At 43.5% G+C, this 20,781-nt stretch overlaps 3 protein-coding genes across 5 annotated transcripts; 1 reads left to right on the plus strand and 2 right to left on the minus strand.

Moving 5' to 3' along the window:
• Window positions 1-883: 883 nt before the first annotated feature.
• Window positions 884-9,174, minus strand: LOC125527868 (pre-rRNA-processing protein esf1). Its single transcript, XM_087543649.1, has 7 exons — window positions 8,486-9,174; window positions 7,704-7,820; window positions 3,721-4,097; window positions 2,755-2,917; window positions 2,448-2,576; window positions 1,498-2,213; window positions 884-1,390 (listed from the first exon to the last, which is right to left on the minus strand). Exons 1-7 carry the CDS (start codon window positions 9,098-9,100, stop codon window positions 1,150-1,152), a joined length of 2,358 nt encoding a protein of 785 aa, XP_087399775.1. The 5' UTR covers window positions 9,101-9,174; the 3' UTR covers window positions 884-1,149.
• A 148-nt stretch (window positions 9,175-9,322) lies between these two features.
• On the plus strand, window positions 9,323-18,402 carry GPAT9 (glycerol-3-phosphate acyltransferase 9). 3 transcript variants are annotated; one of them, XM_087543652.1, is made up of 13 exons: window positions 9,323-9,556; window positions 9,663-9,720; window positions 12,490-12,608; window positions 14,534-14,633; window positions 15,388-15,483; window positions 15,844-15,940; window positions 16,032-16,119; window positions 16,191-16,287; window positions 16,646-16,731; window positions 16,824-16,943; window positions 17,033-17,131; window positions 17,261-17,338; window positions 18,169-18,402. In XM_087543652.1, the coding sequence occupies exons 1-12, from the start codon at window positions 9,471-9,473 to the stop codon at window positions 17,307-17,309; spliced, it is 1,095 nt and encodes a 364-aa protein (XP_087399778.1). In that variant the 5' UTR covers window positions 9,323-9,470; the 3' UTR covers window positions 17,310-17,338; window positions 18,169-18,402. The 3 variants fall into 3 exon arrangements, with proteins under 3 accessions (XP_087399778.1, XP_087399777.1, XP_087399776.1); XM_087543651.1 differs by lacking the exon at window positions 18,169-18,402 and adding an exon at window positions 17,449-17,806; XM_087543650.1 differs by lacking the exon at window positions 18,169-18,402 and having other exon boundaries at window positions 17,261-17,806.
• An 89-nt stretch (window positions 18,403-18,491) lies between these two features.
• Window positions 18,492-19,556, minus strand: LOC147984585 (NDR1/HIN1-like protein 10). Its single transcript, XM_087543653.1, has one exon. It carries the CDS (start codon window positions 19,456-19,458, stop codon window positions 18,493-18,495), a length of 966 nt encoding a protein of 321 aa, XP_087399779.1. The 5' UTR covers window positions 19,459-19,556; the 3' UTR covers window position 18,492.
• Between the last annotated feature and the right edge of the window lie 1,225 nt (window positions 19,557-20,781).

A 20,781-nucleotide genomic window follows, 5' to 3' on the forward strand; every position in this document is an offset into this window, starting at 1 on the left:
ACATTGGTACTTGCGTTTTTCTGAATTTATTCCAGGTTTTTTGATGATGTGCGTTCAATGGAAGGAGACGTTCCCGTCGAATACGAAGGCATCTATGATGACTTCATCAATCTTAAGATGACGTGCCGGTTCGGTCTATTAGAGGTGCTCATAGGAGTAAGGTCTAAGGGTGAGTGTATGTGAGCCACTTCGATTGTAGTGTGTTTAAAGAAACAATACCTACTCACCTGGTAAGGGCATCTTCAACAGTTTGTATGTTAGTTTGTTGATAAAATATGGCCTGTCATCAACCAACACCTTAACATACAACAATTCCAATAAATTATATCTAGTTTACCAATAAGATGTGAGATAATAAATGAGGTGATCTCTCATTCTACATTGAAACTTGTGCAAGAAGTGTTGGTTCATGTACATACAACCTTTCTCCCTTTCTTCATTTATTGTATGACACATCATCAAAAATCCTACTCCCTCTGTAAACTAATATAAAAGCATTTAGATAACTATTTTAGTGATCTAAACGCTCTTATATTAGTTTACGGAAGAAGTATGTGGCAAAGTCTACCAACAATTATCTTATAACCATTGAAGATGCCCTAAGAGACTATGATTCTTCTAAACAAAATTAAGTGATTCTCCTAAAAAAATAAGACAGATGGTCACTTGACCCTCCACAGCCCCGAAGGGCTCACAGTGCTTATATTTGAGGGACTTTAGATATTGTAGTGATATCGGCAAGAAGAAGGTGGGATTAAGACGGATTGCGATCCACGGGCATGGCAATTTAACCCTTACAGACGCTTCCACCTTGGAAGACATTTGGACTCGACTATATCTGGATTCCAGCGTGCACATGGCTGTAACACGTGCGAGTGCCACAGGATAAATAATCTTTTTTAGCAAAAAGCCAACATTCACTATAGTTGAATACCGTAACAGCCGGTAAACACAAACCTTGCAAACATGCCTGTTGCACATGAACGACTGAGAAAATCTTCACGGTATTTATCTAGCCTAACAGGGATTTTTTGTCCAGCTGGATCATAGTTCTACCAAAGTCCAAAAATGGCATATCATCAAACCTTCAAACTATTCTGAAGGCTTCAGAGGCATTTTCATCAGCAAGGTTATATCAGGCCAAGACGATCATCTCGTGCTGCTTCCTTTCTTGAACGCTGTAAGGTTCCTTTTGAGAGACTTAACAGCAGATAACATTTGTAGCTTCTCCGTGGACGCCCCGGCATGTTTCTGCTTGATGTTCCTAGTCGATGCATCATCAGGTGGCAATGTACTCCCCGGAGATGACTCCTCCACAGGTGGTTCACTATCCAATGTGCCTGCATGCACGCCCTTCTTCCCAGCTTGCTTTCGTTTGAAGTCGGCACTCCTGTACAAAACCATTCACAGTCAGCATCAATTACAGTTAATGCAGGTCAGGCAGATTATACAATAGTAGTAGGATGGGTAGATGAAGGTGATGGATGCTGGTAGTACCTCTTGTACTGGGGATCAGTAGGATCCAGCGCAAACAGATGAGACGTGAACATGGGATCAAACCTCTTGTCATTGCTAAGATCAATATGAGGATGTTTGTCCTCGACAGAATCCTTGCCCTTCTTGCTCTTTTTACTCTTGCGTTTTATGTTAAAGCCCTTTGCACCATTGCCTGCATCCTGATCAGCAACCAAGAGCTCCAACTCTTCTTTAGTTGCTTCTGGTTCGAAATGTTCCTCTGGAAGCTTGTCCTTTCCTTTCCCTTTTTCTTTACCTTTGGCCTTCACCTTCTGCTTCTTCATTGGCTTAACGTCTTCATCAGACTTTTCATCCTCAAAGAAATCATCATCTTCATCAGCACCATCTTCGTTGCTATCGTCGTCATCATCATCATCATCCTTCGACGACCTCTTCCTAGCTTTCCGCTTTTCCTTCATTTTTTCTTGATGCATCTCCCAGACAGTCTTCTTCTCGCTGCTCTTCCTCTCAAGGATACGTTTGCTAAGGTCCTCAAGTTCCGTGTTAAATGTTATCTCCATGTCCTGGTCATCAGTTTGTTCCTCATCTGATTTATCTCCTTCTAGTAAAAGAGCCAACCGTTCCTTATTTGTTAACTTCCTTTTCGCTACTCCATTTGGTCGAGGCTCATCACCAGAATCATCTATATCATCATCTGACTCACTATCACTCGCTAAAAATACACCAAGGTCATCTAACTGCGACAAAAAAAGAGAAGACGTTAAAGAAGTCAAACCAAAGAAAAAAAATAGAAGGACAAGAAACAATGACATATAGATTGAAAGTTTTCATGAGAAGAAAAGGGTAGAAAATGCATGTCATCAACATAATTCACAACTGTCCCAAGAAGATAAAAAAAAAACAAGAGTCCACTATGACACTTTACTTGCCCCCTTCACATTTATTATTGAGTTTTAAGTAATAGAGCTAACCTGTTCATCATTGAACTTCCGCCTCAGTTTCTTCTTACGCTCTGGCTCATCATCATCCCATGTGAGCTTAACTTTGCTATGTTGCAAAGCACGAGTCTCAAAATCAGGCTCCTTGTAATTCGGAGGTGCCTGCATGGAGTCAAATAAATTATGAACTGAAAATACGACTTAGCACGAGGGGAAGGCAAGTTGTGCTTAAATAACATCATAACTTATTCAGCCACTTCTGAAAATGGTAACATTTATGCTGCCAAGTGCGAACAGTTTAATATGAGTACCAAGAAATATGGGTGCAGCTACAAGATACCTCTGTAGCCACATCGCGAGCAGGATGTTTGAACTCCATAGAGTCCGAAATAAACTGCAAATCGAACACATTTGCTGTTTTCAAGAACTCGGTACCATCAAGAGTCGTGTATAGGTGATTTGCAGTTGTACTGGAATCACACACCACAACTGCATAGTAGTACCTGCAGCAAGAACATAATCACAAGAGAACACAATAAGAAACTCTTGGAAAGTAACTGTATATTGACCAAGCTTCAAAATATCAGATATCGGGTTCGTATCGGTTTGGCTTCGACATATCAGATGTCGGATATCGGATGATATATCGGACGATATGTAGATATATCAGAGAAAATATGTCTAGTCTTTTTTTTCATTATTTTGTTAAATACATTTATTTTTAGTAAAACAAAATATATGATGTCATCTACATATATATGCATTTGTACGAAACATTGTGCATGACTTTGATAATACATAATGAACTTGTAAATGCATAATCTTATTTCACTGCATTCTGATAAATAATTGTTGTCATCTACGTACCATTCTATATCGGTGGACATATCGGGCTAGATATCGGCCATATCGGTCGATATTTCGGTCCATATCAGATGATATGTTTGAAAATGATATTTACAAAAATGATATGTTATGTTTATATCAGTAGAGCCCCAAAAGTGATATATCGGTCGTATCGGCCTAGATTTAAAAGCTTGATATGGACTATAGTTCATAAAAAAGATGGACAGACAAGGCTGTTTGGACATACGCACACAATCCCAAAGACCCAAACATGTGAAGTAGAAGCCACCGTAGTTACAATTACATTAGGATTTGAACATTTTAATATTTCAGTTAATAATATGGAGATTCAGATCATGGTTTTAAAATACATGTTCGAACCCATCTCAGTTAGTCCCAGACAAACAGATAAATAAACATGATGACAATCAGCAAAAAATATCTATGTTTTATTCCTAACCTCAGTCTGTTTAGCTCATAAGTACGCAGCTTGTTGTTCTCAGAATCAGAGTCATGCTCATCTTCTTCGTCATCGTCTTCATGACTGTCATTGTCATCGTCTTCATCACCGTCATTGTCATTATCATTGTCATCTTCAGAGTCATGCTCACGATCTTCGTCGTCCTCTTCATCACTGTCACTGTCATTGCCATTATCATTGTCATCTTCCCCACCATCACCATCACTATCACCATGAATACCAAGAAGAGAAGACGGGCCTTGAGTTGTCTCAATGTTCATGCACTCCAGTCCAAATTCTGACGGATATATTGAGACTGATAGAACTCGTCCACCTTTTGGGATGCAAGATGTCATCACCATATACAAGTCCACCGCCTGTTGAAAGGGGCACAACAAAGGGATAATATCTCTGAACTCAAGAAGCAAAACAGAAATTGCTACAAGCAAAAAAAAGGTAAATCCCAATGAGTCGTTTGTATCCTCAGTTCTAGTAAAAGCAGGATTTCATTCAGTTATCAGAATATTAAGTATCAAAGACATTTGTTGGGTTGCCATAAAAATCAAAGTGCTTCAATACTTAACAAAAATATTGGACATATTTTAAATGAAAATACAATCATTACAATTTACAAGTGCGTTTGAGTGATGGGGATTAGGGATTTCTTTGGGAAGTTTTACCGCTAGATATTTCACCTGTTCTCAACAAAACAAAAAGAATAGAAACATAAACATCTTTAAGCCAAACAAGATGAATCTATGTATCATACTTCAACCTAACAAACCAGTCACACACTTTGTGGCACGACGTCCTCTACTGAATCTGACTGACTGCTCGTCGGCCCATTCCCAGGGATGACTTTGTGGAGTGGTGGTAGCAAACCATTCTCCAGATGCCCACTGCCACATGCAAGGGAGCTTAATTGGCGATCATGTTTATGTCGTGTTCTTTTTTTGTTTTGTTTTTTTACTCCGGAATCGTTCTATGGTAATTTTCTATTAAGGAAAATTTCAAATATGTACAAGGTAACGAAAAGAGCTAAAGAAACCTAGAGAACAAAGTAGAATGCAATGTAATGGTTCCATCTCCTTGTTTCGTAGAGCTAATGAGATGGAATGGAATGGTTCCGTCTCGGTGTTTGGTTTCGTCTAAATTCAACACTAATGCTGACAGTAAACATCATTTAGCAACTACTAGTATTAAATTCATGTCAACAAGTACTGGTACTAAGCATCATTTGTAAAAGTAATGCATCACCGTGTGCATCTACACACATCTTCAAGCAGGATAGAAGGAAGCGCCGAGGATTTGATTCCTTGCACCTTCACTCAGGTCAGCCCGCTGCCCAAATCAGCCTTCCTTGGTGGGCAGCACCAGCGTAGGTGGTGACGGCGGAGAGCTGTGCTCGGGAGGCGGGGTCATCGGGCCATGGCGTGGTGGAGGTGGAGGAGCAGCCGGTCAGAGCTCGGGTGAGCGCAGGTCAGAGGTTGACGACAGTGGCTGTTGGGGTCGACCATAGTGCAGAAAGAGGCAGCGGCAGAGGCTGGCATGGCCATGACAGTGAGGGAGGAGGCACCTGCGGAAGCCGGTGATAGAGCTATGCAGAGGCAAGGTCATGGAGGATTGGCTGTCAGGCGCGCAGCTAAAAAGCACGGACACGCCAGGAATCGCCGAACTGCCGTCCTGATACGCCGGGATACGCGAATTTTGGAGTATCCCCGAAATTCGAATTAAAAAAAAAGAAAAAACAATTGGGATACGCTGGGATACGCGGGGACACGTTAGGGATACGGCCTGGACCATCAGGAACCCTATTTTGCAGGGTCACGACATAATGAAGAGGCGCTCCCTCCCTGCCTCCCAGGTCGCACAGATGGCGCCGCCACCTCCTGGACACTTCCCCACCGCCTGGACTCGCCGCCACCGCCGCCGGCGCGCCTGGATTCGACCGGCGACCGTCCCCTCCAGCAGCAGCAGCAGCAGCCTCTCCTCGCAGCCGCAGGTAACCCAGCTGCATCCTCTCCTCATCCTCATTCTTCTTCAACCTCTTCCACTTTTAATCTTCAGATGCTTGCTGCTTGGTGCTCTACTGCTGTTTGCTTGCACTAAGTTATTGGATCTGATGCTTGCTGCTTTCTGCTTTCTGCTCTTTGCTTGTGCTGCTGGGTGCTGGCTGCTGCTGTTCTTGATAGGAATTGATTGCTTGTTGTTGGCCTGAAAGGTACCAAACCATGGCATCTGCGAGTGGCACAGCCGGTAGCCAATCATCCGTGGGTGAGAGTGAAGGGCGTCCGGGTTCTGGTGCTGCAATTGGGAGCCAAATGGCATTGCAAATTGGGTGAGCAAAGCAAAAGTCTTTACTCTTTTGATGTGTTCATATTGTCTTCTGGTTATTTCTTCTATTTTTCTAACCTTCTTTGCTGTTTGATGTGTTCTGCAAGATGCAACTTGCAATGACGAGGATCAAACAAGCACTTGATAAAAGAGCCACCAAATGGGGCAGTATTCTCTATTCTCAACTCTTTTTCTTTTAATTTTCTGTCTTAATTCTATATTATATGTCATATTTTTATTTTATTTTATATATACTCACCGTATCCCCGAATGGCTGTTTTTGGAAAATGCCGTATCCCGTATCCCCGTATGCGTATCCCCGTCCTTCCGTCCCCGTGTCCGTGCTTTTTAGGCGCGCAGGGTGCATGGAGGCACAATCGAGAGGAAGCAGATGCGGGCAGGGAGGCCACAACGCCGGCCGGACGCGAGCAGATGGCGGCTTGGCTGCACGGCGCTGCGGGCGACGTCCATGGTGACCGTGCAGCAAGGTAGAAGTGGGTTTGGGAGCTCTTGTGAGGGAGCCTGCAGGGAGGAGGGCGATGGACAGGCGGCTTGTAGGCCGGCTGGCTTCGCCGGCGGTGGTCGGGAGGCCAACCGGCAGCTGAGCGCGTGGGATCGGGTGCATCTCCCCCGGTGGTGGCTGCTTGTTGGGGTGAGACGAGAGAGGGTGAGAGGAATGAGTGCATTCTGCATCTCGGGGGTATATTCCCCTCAGGTGGAATCAGTGCATTCTGTTTTCCTCTCGAGCCAAACGCAGGAACCGAGGTCAGGGACATCACAGATCCATTACATTCTACTTCATTACTGAAACCAAACACATCCCTAAAAATATACATCTATACAATTCCTGATTTCTGCAGCATTGTGATGATTTGCTCTTAAGCTCTGATCTTGAGGTCTTTCTTGAGGATGTTGCACCACCCTTGAACATGTGGGGCAGCACTATGAGTTTTTTGCCATTCCTTAAGAGTACATATGCTCCAGCAGCGCATGATTACTAGTTCAAGAGCAATTGTATTAGGCAAGTCTTGAGTGGCTAGAAGAGCCTCATCAAAGAATGATATTCCTCTGTTCTTATTAGGAATGATCATCTGTCAACAGTTTTGATCAAAAGGGCAGTCCCAATATAGGTGGACTGGAAGCAGCACAATGAAACCATCCTAGCGTCGCCAGTTTGCTTGACAGAATCAAAGCTGAGGTCAGATTGTGCGCAGGGACAGTGGTGACGGGCCTTTAGACAATTTTGCCTGCAGTGCCTACCACCTAGTGTGTAGCGTTGTACTTTGGGGTGTGGCCTCTCGTAGGCTTGTACATACAACTTCTTCTATCAATACATTGAGACACAAGGCTTTTGCATTCCATCTAAAAGAACTAACAAACCAGCAAAAGAACATATATTTTTTCTTTCCAAAAGTCCTGCTTACCATCATCTATTTTAAAAAATTGCCATCCAAAGAGCCCTTAGAGGTTTATCAAGCAAATGCAAAAGCTGAAAAGGAATGCAAGTGGCCTAATTTTTTTTTCTTTCGAGGTGGATTCTCAAGCAACGGAAATAACCAAATTGCCTTTTGAGCATGGCTAAAATAGTTTAGGCGCAGAGGATTACTTATCAAGATAATATAATAGAATTAATGAATTAGTGCACACACCTTAATGTGATCCCAGTCCATGTTAACAACAGCAAGCCTATGAGTTTCCTTATCAATCATAGGTGTATCATCATGCCTCGCCATCAAGTAATGAGCAATGTCACTGCCGACAGAGCACTGCAGAAAAAAGACAGCAGGAATTATAAGGAATGCAAGAAACATGTCTCTCTTGACGACAAGAAAAATACAGCTAGTAAAGTGTCCCATCAAGATAATTTAGTAACCATATGGAAATCCTAGAAATAAAAACATATGACCTACCTAAGAGACCCGTATTGGCAGGCAATAAAACCAACTATGCAGTAAGTTGCAGAAAAAAAAATCAGTATATAAGATCTAGAGTCGCAGTTTGAAATGGTTCTTGCAGTCACATATTGAGATGTGTGGCTTACAGACACACGCATTTCTCTGTCTCTAACAAGCATCTCTCAATAAGCTCCACGTTCTAAAAGAAAAGAAGAAGACTACAGCAAGCACAAACATATACCACAAGTTGAAGAAATCCCCATAACTGTAAGTCTGTAGCCTTCATAGTTGGGATTAAAACAGCATCTGTGCTATCGACATGAAAGATGGAATTAAACAGCACATATCAAATAATTACAAACTACCAACCAGACCATACATCTCACATATATACGTATCAACACAAGGACATGCTTTTATAGTTTTATTCTCTCCCAATCACAAGCGAGAGCATAGGCGAAAATGGAGAAGTATGCAACCCCTAGCAGAGAAAGGTAATCAAATGAAACATCATAGAATTGGATGGGAAACGTCACCTCGTCATCGTCCTCCTCCTCCTCTTCGTCATCGCTACTAGAACTCTCTTCTTCAACTTGCTCATCCTCTTCTTCCACCTCATCGTCATCATCTTCTTGGACCAGCTTCACTTTCTCCTTTTCATCCCCCTCCTCTTGTTTGAGATAGTAATGCAGCATGGGGTTCTCCTTGGCGCCCTTCTTGCGGCGCCTGCCGCGCTTGTCCACAGGCGCCTCCGATGAAGCGAACATCGGGTCGGTCAGCATGCCGTTGAACCTCGAGTCCAGGGCGACCTTGGCCTCCTTCCGCCGCATCGGCCTGAACCTCGGGTCGGTCCGCGCCGCCGCGAACCTCTCGTCCTCCATCGCCCGCTTCATCTTCTCTTCTCCCCGCTTCACCTCCGCCCCCATAGCCTCGGCCTCAGCCCCAGCCTTGTTCTCCTTCTTGGGCTTCTTGCCGTGCTCCTTCCCCTCCTGCCCACCCTTGTGCTTGCGCTTGGCCTCGTTGCGGAGAGACGCTTCGTCCGCAGCGGGACGCTCATGCTTATCCTTCCGGTGCTTTCTCTCGTCTTTGGAGTTGGATTTCTTGGCCTTCTTTTGACCCTTGAGGTCGACGGAGTCGGCCGTCGGCGCCATGGCGGCTGCTGCTAGGGATGCAGTGGCGGCGGGCGGCGGGGATGTGCAAGGGTATGGAGGGTAGCCGGAGTAACGAACGACCTGGACTATATGGATCCTACGTGGGCCGAGATGGACTACAAAAAGACCTGCCCGATATGCCCGGCACTTTGGCCCATGTTCGCATACAGGCCCCACATGTCAGCAGAACGGTGGTGTCCACTTGTTTATGAGCCGCCCCCTCGCTGTACGTCTGATCCACGGCATCATCAATTCGCTCGACGTACCACGACTCATTGCGCCCAATCTCACACCCGTTGCCCCATCGCCAAGCCTTCCTCGGCGTCATCGCCGTCGCCGTCGTCTCGCCGGCGTCGGCCGCTGGGAGGAGATGGCGTCGTCGCTGGACGCGCCCAACCTCGACGATTACCTCACCGCGGACTCGCTCCCGCAGGAACCCCCCAGGAGTCTCACCCTGTAACAGCCCTAACCCCCTGCCGCTGCGCCTTGCTTGCTTCTCGATCTCGCTCGTTTGATTATCGATTCCAGCTAGATTGTTGAGGCGTTTGATGCGGTTTTACAGGCGCGATCTGCTGGACATCTCGCCGGTGCTCACCGAGGCCGCGGGCGCCATCGTCGATGTGAGTGCCTTTTCTGATCCTTTTACCTTCTCTCTTGTTTCATGTGGGAATGTATGAGGTCAGTAGTCGTTTCTAGGCTTATGATCTGCAAGGTTTAGGATAAGGGGAAACAAGCCTCTTTCACCTTTACTATTTGGTGGAAAGGTGTGTAAGAATTATAATTTTGATTTACAAATGTTTAATTTGTGTGGTTTTGGTTCAGTTCGTGTAGGATTCTAGCATGTTGCTATTAGCTGGATGTCCTGTCATTGGCCACCTTGATTTAAGACCTCTTGAACTTTTGAGGGTTAGCTTGTTGTTTACTGCCATTATTATATCTATGGCTATTCTATTCAACACATCTCCAGCTGTAGTTTACATATTTGGCTTAGAAAATAGTCAATGATCCTGGATTAGATGGAAAGCAATACGGTCAGTCATTCGAAAGGCTGTTTTTGTTTTTTCTGTTTATTTAGGAGGGGTTTTGTTATATTTTCCAAATTTTTGACTCTTGGAATTGCGCGGTTAGTATTCACCATTATGTAATTTTGAAATATTGTTATGAAGGCTTCGGTCTGGCTGAGGCTAACTTAGCTTATGCGAACACCCAATTGAAAGGGCTAACATGTTTCTCTTGCTAGAACCAGTGGTGCTTGGATGAGTATTCCTTCGATATAGTGACTTCATTATAGATTACAGAAGTTCTTGCCATTGTTAAGTTCAACTTTTTGATAGGATGAAAAATTGTCTAGCTGCTGATCATTTTGTTTTGCTCGATAAAGTCAACTTTTTAGGAAGTGATGATAACTCAGTAGTTAGTACTGTCACAACTCTCCCTTAGTGGTTGTTCGGATATAGGGAATTATATGTGAGATTTTAGAAAACGAGTTTTTGGAGGATTTGTAGGAAAACCAGTTTTGGTTTGTTATTCTGTTATAAGGTAAGTACATACAATACCTTGTTTTGATCGGAAAATAGAAAAACACGATTTTGAGTTCTTCATTTTGGGGGAAATAGAAAAACAATTCATGGAGGTGCGGTGCTTCGGCTCGCTCTTGGCACCTACACGCACAGCAGCAGACAACCACACCGTAAACGGCTCTCCGGCGGGGTTGCGCGGCCATCGCCTTGGCCGCCGGGGTGGTAGCGCTGCTCGCCTGATTGTGCTCTGCTTCGTTCGCCGGCGTCATGAATGCTGTTCCAGGTCCCCATACGTCGCTCCGGTGACGAATTCTTTCCGCCATGAAGATGCACGTACATACAGCTCACATATGACAAGACACAAGCACATGGCGTAAAGCACCTTGATTGATTCTCAGGCCGGGCACGCATGTAACACCTAGCTGCTGTATTGATTTGCCGGTAACAGCAGAGCACAACGCACATGCTAGGGAGGAGCGACGACGACGCACAAGCTGGAGCATATGGACGATGACGGTAATTGTGAAGCTGCCGATGGACACAATGGCAGCTGGCCGCAGTCCGTGTCCACCATGGAGGCGCTGGGCTAGGTGGAGCATCACAACCTGCTCCTGGGTGCCTGACCGAGATCGGCAATGGCGGCTTTTGGCTTTGTCAAGTTGCTGTCAAGGCCGTCGGAGTGTACCATGATCAGCGCGTCGGACTTCATTGATCTCCTGATGCATACAGAAAAGTTGTTTATATAAAAACGTCTATTAGTCGTTTTGTATAAACTGGGTTTTGGGGCTTTTGGAAAACTCAGTTTAGTATATCCACGAGTTTGTTAGATAATCCAAACAATTTTTCTGGTTGTTACACCAGAAATCAGGTTTAAGAAAAACTACTTCTCTATAATCTAGGTATCCAAGCAACCCCTTAATGGAGGTGTAAAATAGAACATTGAACATTCTGTCATCCTTCATGGATATGAACTTGAGCATCTTTCGTGTATGTATATGTTCATAGCCTCTATATTTTGAACATGAAATACCTGTTGTTTGAGGTGCACATAATTTGAATGTGTTTTGTTTTCTGTCTTATGGCATAATATTCGCCTTATCCAATATAAGAGGAAGCCAAACCTGCAAGTCTGAGCAGGTTGTAAATTAGAAAATAATAGTGGTTATTCATATTTGGGGAGGTGGAGGCGGGGAGAGGATTATCTCTACTACTTAAAAAGAATGTGAGGTTCCATGTTTCACTTTTCTTCTCACCACCCCTTCGTCTAACCTTCTTCGTATGATAATCAATCACCTTAATTTACTTACTTTGAATCAATTCACTTTAATTTACTTACCAAACTTGTCATCAAAATATCACGGGCAGGATTTGATAAACATTCATTTACAAATCGCATTTATTGGCAGGTTAATCACAAGCTAACATACTAGAATATTTATATCACGTTGCGACGCACGGGCGTTGTCCTGGTATATTACTATAAGTCTATCAGGGTCCAGTTTGTGTTCAAATAGGTTAAAGAGTCCTATTCTTTCAGTTTGATTCTCACTTGTAAGGCAGCCCCTTTATGTAATGAGGGAGGGACCTGTGATATGAGACCAGCAAAGAATTAGAATGAAATTATCCTTTTACTTGCTCAACTCTCTCTCCTGAGCGTAGGGCTCTCTAGCCCTAACCGCAGAATCTCCCTTGGGCGCCCAATCACCGAATCTTCAACCCTAGCCTAAACCTTGTTCTGAAAGTTTAAGTTCTGACGTCTTTATGCCATGTCTCATTGACCACCGAGTATATGTGTCTTAGCTGTGCTATGATTCTTTTTTATGTGTTAGGTGCCTAGTTATGACCTTGCTTGTGTTTGCACTTATGCAGGATTCATTCACACGTTGCTTTAAGTCAAATTCTCCGGAGCCATGGAACTGGAACATCTATTTGTTCCCATTATGGTGCTTGGGAGTAGTCATAAGATATGGACTACTGTTTCCGCTAAGGTACTTATGTCCTATGACCTGAATTTTATACTGAGCTTTTGGGATATTGCTTGTTCTCATATGTAATATTTGTACTTCTTTTTCCTCTTTTGATTTGATATCAGTACTTCTGTTATTCTGCCTTGTTGATTTATTGTCAAAATATATTTGGTTTGATTCTAGGATAATGCAGTAGAATAATAATGGGTTTACATGCTATAGCTCTTTCAAATGATGTTTCACTCTTTGCCCTTTTCTTTTTGAGTGCTGTGTGTCGTACAACCTGCACTAAACCAGGCTTTGCAGTTTGCACATTTTCTGCCCTTCTGCAAGTATTATTTAGCCTATCATAACCATTGTTTTTAAGGCGGTAAGGCGAGGCAAGGCGCTTGGGGGGGGGGGGGGGGGGGGGGCGCCTCACTGCCTAAGCGCTAAAGCGTAAGGTGAGGCGACGCCTTAGACACATACATATATAATATATGGCAGCCAATTAGGAGATTCAACAACTAGCATTAACATAATGAAGTGTACATAAATGGCAGCCAATTTGGAGATTTAACAACTAGCATTGACATAATAAGCTGTTACCAAAGAATGGGCATCATCTTGTGTATATGACAGAACGGTGCCTTTGAACTTCAGATGCATCCTCCTCATCAATATATCGCTCCATAGCTTTAAACTTTCCAGTGTTTAAGGAATTGCGCATCTCTATCCTAATCTCTATGGATGCCTCAGGGCACTTATCCGCATCACTGAAACCCCCAGAAAGGTGCTGCTTCAGCCTTTTAACTCCAGCATGGACTATCTTGCCACACAATGTATTAAAATCTTTCCTATCTAAATCTGGCCAGAACCCATACTTCCAAGCTGGGTCATTGGATAGATCATAAGCATTACCAGCCAAAGGATCCATCAGAGCAGGGACACCTGGCCAGAAAAAAGAGAGAAGAGCCAAATAACTAGAGCAACTAGATTAAGCATGGGGAAGGAGAGAAGCGGTGGTGGGGCTGCTTCCTTGTCGATGGAGAAGCAGATTTGGGAGGAAACAGATGCAGAGGAGAAAGAGCAGAGCAGAGCTGGAAAGCATGGCAAGCTTTGGTGCTGGACGGAAGAAAGAGCAGAGGAGAGGAAGGGGGAGGAGAGAGGGCGGGAGCCATACCTTGCTGTGGTGTTGATCTTGTGGAAGAGGTTTCACTGGAGGAGGATGGGGAGGAGCTGCAGCTGGAGAGGGGTGGGGAGTTGTAGCCAGGGAGGAGGAAGCTGGCGCAGATTTGAGGAGGAAGCCGTCGCCAGGGGAGAGACCCTCTCGCTGGAATCCTGGAGATTTGCACGCTCTGGTTTGATTCTCTCTGTATCTTTCCCCTCCTCATAACTGTTTCGCTCGTGAGCCAACGTTTCCGCGCAGCTCAGTTTTTTCCGCCTTGAATCTCTGTTCCCTGCCTGTCAGACCAGAGCGTCTGATTTGGTCCAAGGCATGTGAGGCGGCCGGCCCTAAAGCGGACAACTCAGACGCCATACAGGCCAAGGCGGACGCCTTACTCAATAGTCTAAGGCGAGGACGACGTCTTGCCATCAGGGAGCGCACCCTGACGCGGCGACGCCTTAGGGACGCCTTGAAAACAATGATCATAACCCCATTGGTGTAAAATTGTTCCATGTGCAATTACATTTGTTCCTTTGATGCCTAGAATGTTTTCATGTTCCCTTTGAGGCTGTAAGTTTTCTTCTCCAAAACTTGTAAAATAATTCAATACAAGTAATGTACTGGAAAATAATTGAAGTTTATGTAAATTTTTGCAGAGAAACATTTGTCTTCTCTGTACTTTTCTTTGTATGCTAGTGTTTACTACTACTAATTGTTTCATCCAGTGTATCTTCTGCTTTCATTGATTTTTCTTCGTAAATATCGAATCTAGTCATCTGATAAGTTAATTGTGTATCAGGTTCTTAACACTTATACTAGGATGGATGGCCTTCTTTACTGCCTTTTTTCCCGTGCGTTTCCTAATGAACGGGAAAAATAGGCTAAAAAGTAAAATAGAGGTGAGCTATTTTATTTTCATGAATCAAGTTTATCTCTTATTGTGGATATGTCCATATTCAGTGTATATGACCTCATGAGCGGTCTGACGTGGAGCTTTAACTGTACTCTTGGTTTCAATGTCAATTATATGTGTTTGTGTGTGCATTCATGTCCGTGGTTCTTTGGGTTTGTGGTTGGGTGAATGCGGTAAATCAGTGCACCTTTCTTAAAGTTTATCTCTTTCTGTGTTGCTTCAAATTTCAATGGAATGAATTAATAACAAACTATGGCAAGTTTGTTTCTGCTTTTTCCGGTGCTGAATCGTGGGGATCAAGATCTTTCCCTTTTCCCAGTGAATACCAATACATAACGTTAATTGGCACTCCATCAGTTAATCCCTTTTTGACATCTTTTAGGGGTTTAGCCCCTACAAGCAATCCAGTTATATCGTATGTTGTACTGTAAGTTAGTTTATTGTGATTGTATCTTTGAAGCCTAGTAAGTTTATTGTTAGATAACCCTTAAAGCTTATTGAGTTAACTAGGCTTATGCACTCACATGTACTTCTACACATAAACTGTTGCTATTGCATTTAGACTCTCTGGAGTCATATAAACCGAGATATAGGTCAGCTGTTTGGTCCTGCCTGACACCATTACTTCTGTTGGTCTTGCACCTTCATGTTTGTTTTGCCAACTTTGTTCACATTAGTGTGGTTTATCTTTAAAACTTCTTGGGTTCTGAGTTCATTAATTTGTTTCGAGCTTTGTGCAGAGAAAGCTGGTTGAAATGATGTGCAGTGTTTTTGTTGCTTCTTGGACTGGAGTGATCAAGTACCATGGACCACGCCCAAGCTCACGACCTTATCAGGTTAACTTTGTTTGCTTCATTTACTAATATCTGAGGTATGTGTGTGGTTGTGAACACAAGAGAAGTGTGACCACCTTCACTTTTGAGGTGTAAACATAACAGGTGTTAAATTAAAGGCTTGTTCCCATGAAATATCACACGGAAAGGTAGCACAAGCCACAAGATATTTTTCTATCACATACTTCTAAATTTTAATTGTGGAACATGTATGTGCTCTGTGCCATGAATACATAATTTTTTTGTTTAGAATCCTATCTGCAGGTCCATGTTCTTATAAATAAGTAACATTCATATCTTTATCACTATAAACTTCTCAGTATGATTGATACCCTTGTATTAATCTTCTAATTATTACAACAGGTATTTGTTGCAAACCATACATCGATGATAGATTTTATTATTCTGGAGCAGATGACAGCATTTGCTGTCATCATGCAAAAGCATCCTGGATGGGTTGGTCAGTTTCCTATTCTTCAGAAACTTCTCTTCTAGTTTTTGTTTAGTTCTCAATGCTAGAATTTTGATTTATTTATTATTTTCCCTCTCAGGATTTATTCAGAAGACTATTCTGGAAAGTGTGGGTTGCATCTGGTTTAACCGTAATGATCTCAAGGATCGTGAAGTAGTTGGAAGAAAGTAAGTTTTTTCCTTTGCAACTCTTTCTGTTTGAAGATCTGTTTATTCAATGATTTTTTTTTTCTTATCAGGTTACGTGATCATGTTCAGCATCCAGACAACAATCCTCTCTTGATTTTCCCGGAAGGAACTTGTGTTAATAATCAGTACACTGTGATGTTCAAGAAGGTAAAGTTGTACACCTGAAATCTCTTTGAATATTCTACGACAGTACAAAGTTTATGCAAGAGAGAATTCATAATTCCATTCTTTGCAGGGACTTAAGTGATCATATATATGGTATTAGTATAGCATCTTGTTTATCTGTATCGGAGTTCTCTGCATGCAAATCATTAAGACTTGTAATTGAGTTTGGAGAAAAGAAAACGAAAGAAAATACTTTTCTTTTCACTCAGTACAAGCTGATTAAAACAAACACTGGAAACCAGTCATCTTATTGCGTGGCATATGCTTTGTCATTTTTGCTTGTTGAGCGTGATCACACAACTATCCATTGATTAAATTGTTTCGTTGCTTATATTTTCAGGGTGCTTTTGAGCTTGGCTGTGCTGTATGTCCAATAGCTATCAAATATAATAAAATATTTGTTGACGCCTTCTGGAATAGTAAGAAGTATGGAATACAAACAAATATATACATTTACTTTGTTCACACCTATATACCTTCCTTTTTTCACATGTTACCTCGCTTGAAATGTTTACCAGGCAATCTTTTACAATGCATTTGGTTCGTCTTATGACATCATGGGCTGTTGTTTGTGATGTTTGGTTCTTGGAACCTCAGTATCTCAGGGAAGGGGAGACAGCGATAGAATTTACTGAAAGGTAACACAAAAGTTTTGATAATGCTTTTTTTCTAAGAAAATACCAAGGGTCAGAGTAATCTTTTATACCTGATGCAATGCTTTATACAGAGTGAGGGACATGATAGCTGCTCGGGCTGGTCTTAAGAAGGTTCCATGGGATGGCTATCTGAAACATAACCGCCCTAGTCCAAAACATACTGAGGAAAAGTGCGTAAAATCTCTCTTTTTCCCTTGTTATCTTGATGAAAACTATAATAGAGGATGTTGATTTGGTCAAACTAGCCAGTTAATCATTTTAAGTTTACTTAATTTCTAACAAGCCTTTTCAATTTTCAGGCAGCGCATGTTTGCTGAATCTGTGTTGAGGAGACTAGAGGAAAACTAAATAGCTATCAATCAACTCTGGCGCTCCTGGTTAGTTGAGGGATTTCCCCTTTAGTTGCCTTGTAATTTGTTAATCACCCAAGTGAGACCTGGGACATGTGGAAATGACCACCGCAGTTTTGCTGTAAATTTGTCTGCAGTTTGACAGAATCAGTAGCATGTGCTTCACAAGAAAGAACTATTGAATCGACCTTGCTATACATGACACTAGTTGTCCGATTTCTGTACGACGTGCTAGATCAAAGCGGCTGATGCGCTGAACAAAACTGCAGTGGAGCATCAGATTTGGGGTCGTACACAAATCGGACCATGAAGCATTGTACGCATAGTGGTTTTGCTATTGAATGGATGTGCGCCTATGATCTTTTAATATCTTATATGATCGGTTAGTGTAACACGTAAGCATTGGTGTTCTTATCAGTAGATGTTGTATTGATATTTGACCTCTTGTAGACAGTCAGTCCTGATCATTCTTATATCACGTGATTATTGGTTTGATATGCTGTGTTTAAGCGAGAGAAACAACTGGACTGCATCTCCGAAAAAACAAATTGGTTAAGAGAGTTAGAGCATCGGTATTCGACTATCCGTATAGTTAGATGCTTTGCACAAAGTTAGAAGAAACAAGAGGTACGGCTGCACGGCTTGTTTGAAAAATGCATATGGTGAAAGGTTAAGCATATGCATAAATAGATGCTTGCACTAAAATAAAAGATCGTGCCCTTTCAGACCATGGTTAACTATATTTCGTATGTTTTGCATTGGATAGTTAGTTGTTAAATATGTCGTCGTCTTTTATGTTTTTCATCAGATATTCAATTGTTAAATACAGTATGATTTGTCTTCTTTTTATTTTGCAGGACATTTGGAACCTTTCGATTCTCACATGCATTCACGCTTCATTACAAATTTACAATGATCACAAAGTTCATGACATGTAGACATCGGGAACCAAATTTCAGCGCCCTTTGATGCTCACGTCATTCTGTTTGCATTAGAAAGATTGCAGTCTATAAAATGTACTAGTAACCAATACATGTACGTCAAGCACATGAATAAAACAAAGGAATTACCAATACCACCCCAAACCCAAATGACAAGCAGTTATGTTCAAGAAGAAAGAGAAGTAATTCAGAGGGAAGGGAAAAATAAGAGAAGAGCAGCTTGAATGATCCACTAGAATTCTAGAAGTAGAGCGTGCACTGCGTGTTCCTGTCCTCCTGGTGGAGGCTGCCGTCCCCGCTGATCTTGAACCCGCAGTCGGCCTTCATGTGGTGCTCCTTGGTGTCCCACAGCTTCACCTGGAACCTCACCGTGGAGTTGAGCACCAGGCGCAGCCCCACGCTGCCGGCGGCCACCTCGCTGGCGAAGCGCTGCCACGCGGGGTCGGTGGGCGTCGGGCCGGAGGCGGCCAGCTCGCCCTGCACCAGCGTGTCGCCCTTGGGCGGCTGGTAGAAGGGGTACATGACGGGGCCCGACGCGATGAGCTCGTCGTCGTAGTAGACGGAGCCGTAGACGGCCTCGAAGTGGATGCCGATCTTCTGGTTGGGGTTGTGCTCGTTGACGGCCAACTTGACGGGCAGGTTGGCGGCGCCCGACTGGCGGTTCACGTTGGGGATGCTGAAGTCGGTGAGCGTGAACTTGGGGCGGTGCGGGCGGAGGCTGAGCCACAGCACGAAGAGGATGATGCCGGCGATGAGGACGAGCGTGAGCAGCACCGCGCAGAGGAAGTTGAGGCACCGGATCGCCGGGCTCTGCCGGTGGTACGACGGCAGGCGGTAGTTCCGCGGCATGGCTGGTCGATCGGTCGAGCGGCGCCGGCGCTGTTCCTGACGCTGGTTGGTGTACGTGATGCGTATGCTTGCGTGTGGCGTTTTATAGGTCCACATGCGCCATGCATGCCACGGTGTGCAAGGCAGTAATATTCTTGCCGTGCGCCAAAGATGGCAGACGCTAGCACGCAAAACTGTTGATGAGGATGAACGTACCGGATGTTGATTCCCGTGAGGCTGGCTCTGACAGAGCTGGGCTGCTGGAAAGTGAAACCGAATAACTCGAAAGGGCGAGCTCTGTTTAAGCGGATTGGTGAGCATACGTTCTTCTGTTTGTTTACGGATATTTTCCTCTGTCGTGGTATGATTCTCCCGCATCGTTTCTCTGTAAACGTATCATGTACATGTTGTAAAGCAAGCTCCCTTGCCTGTAAAAGGTAGTACTCCCTCCGTTCTGAATTACTTGTCACATATATGGATGTATCTAGATGTATTTTAATTGTAGATACATCTATTTTTAAGACGAGTAATTTGGAACGGAGGGAGTAGTACATATTCTGCGGCTCCGACTAACTTATTCTTGAATTCTTTGCTTGCGGTTTCCTGCGGATATAGCAAGAACAGTTGCCGAAGCTTCGCCCTCGGGCAGACGCAAAGGGAAATGCTGCAGACCACAGACGGCAAAACCCATTCCTTGGATTCGTTAGCTAAAACCACCTAAATTTACTATGGACTATGGTCTATGAGGATGTCACTGGTAATCTGATCCATATTGATTGTCGTTGTTTTACTACAACTTCAACCATTTTCGTACGAGTTTTTTTTTGTATCTGTAGTATATGCTTTCTAAAGAAAATATCTCAGGTATTGCATATCCAGAAAGGTATCCTCGTGAACCTGGCACTACGAAATTCCTCTTCGCTTTTGCCCGTAAACAAGGCTGCCCTTATCTTCCCAAGGAAGCAAGACCATGGTGAGATGCGCCAGTTCAACAAGGAGCGGTCCCAACTAATTGGCGAGTGGTGATTGACAAGGCAAGCATATACAGCACCCTGATAATTTACGTGCCCTAATGGTAGTTTGCTGGACGCTGTTTTCACTGGCAATTCTTTTGAAATATGGAAAGGTGTGCTCTATGGTTTAGAGCTTCTCAAGAAGGTGATTATCTGGAGGGAGTTGAAGAGGTAGGTTTAGGGTTTTGCGTGGGTGGCTAACATCCAACCTCACATCTTAATATATAGATGATCAGAATATAATTACATATGTATACAAATACGTGTACATGTACAATATGCTAGACCCTATTTTACATGGCCCTCAATCTGAACTACATACAAGATTCAGATTGATTCTAAAACGGTCTAACATCTGTCGAGTAGCGGGTTTAGTAAATACATCCGCTAGCTGATCATGCAATAAACCTGACTTTCAGATTACCAACAGCTACTCGTTCTCTCACAAAATGGAAATCAATCTCAATGTGTTTGGTCCGATCATGAAACACTGGATTCGTCGTCAGGTAAGTTGCCCCTAAGTTATCACACCATAATATGGGTGTGCGCTGCCGTGTGACTCCAAGTTCTGTGAGAACTGTGTCTATCCAAATGGCTTCAGTTGCGCCATTGGCCAGTGTCTTATACTCTGCCTCGGTGCTGGACCTCGAGACTGTAGGCTGCTTCTTGGAACTCCAAGATATAAGAT

The sequence above is a fragment of the Triticum urartu genome, chromosome 2A, assembly GCF_056163025.1.
Source record: "Triticum urartu cultivar PI428250 chromosome 2A, HENAU_Tu73, whole genome shotgun sequence".
Lineage (NCBI taxonomy): Eukaryota > Viridiplantae > Streptophyta > Magnoliopsida > Poales > Poaceae > Triticum > Triticum urartu.

Coding starts and splice junctions, on each gene's coding strand:
- LOC147984585 (XM_087543653.1), bottom strand. CDS start 19,458: ATGCGGGAGAATCATACCACGACAGAGGAAAATATCCGTAAACAAACA.
- LOC125527868 (XM_087543649.1), bottom strand. CDS start 9,100: ATGGCGCCGACGGCCGACTCCGTCGACCTCAAGGGTCAAAAGAAGGCC. Junction 2,577..2,754: donor CTCGCGATGTGGCTACAGAG/GTATCTTGTAGC, acceptor GACTCCATGCAG/GCACCTCCGAATTACAAGGA. Junction 1,391..1,497: donor ACTGATCCCCAGTACAAGAG/GTACTACCAGCA, acceptor GGTTTTGTACAG/GAGTGCCGACTTCAAACGAA.
- GPAT9 (XM_087543652.1), top strand. CDS start 9,471: ATGGCGTCGTCGCTGGACGCGCCCAACCTCGACGATTACCTCACCGCG. Junction 16,732..16,823: donor GCCTTCTGGAATAGTAAGAA/GTATGGAATACA, acceptor AATGTTTACCAG/GCAATCTTTTACAATGCATT. Junction 17,132..17,260: donor CCAAAACATACTGAGGAAAA/GTGCGTAAAATC, acceptor TTCAATTTTCAG/GCAGCGCATGTTTGCTGAAT.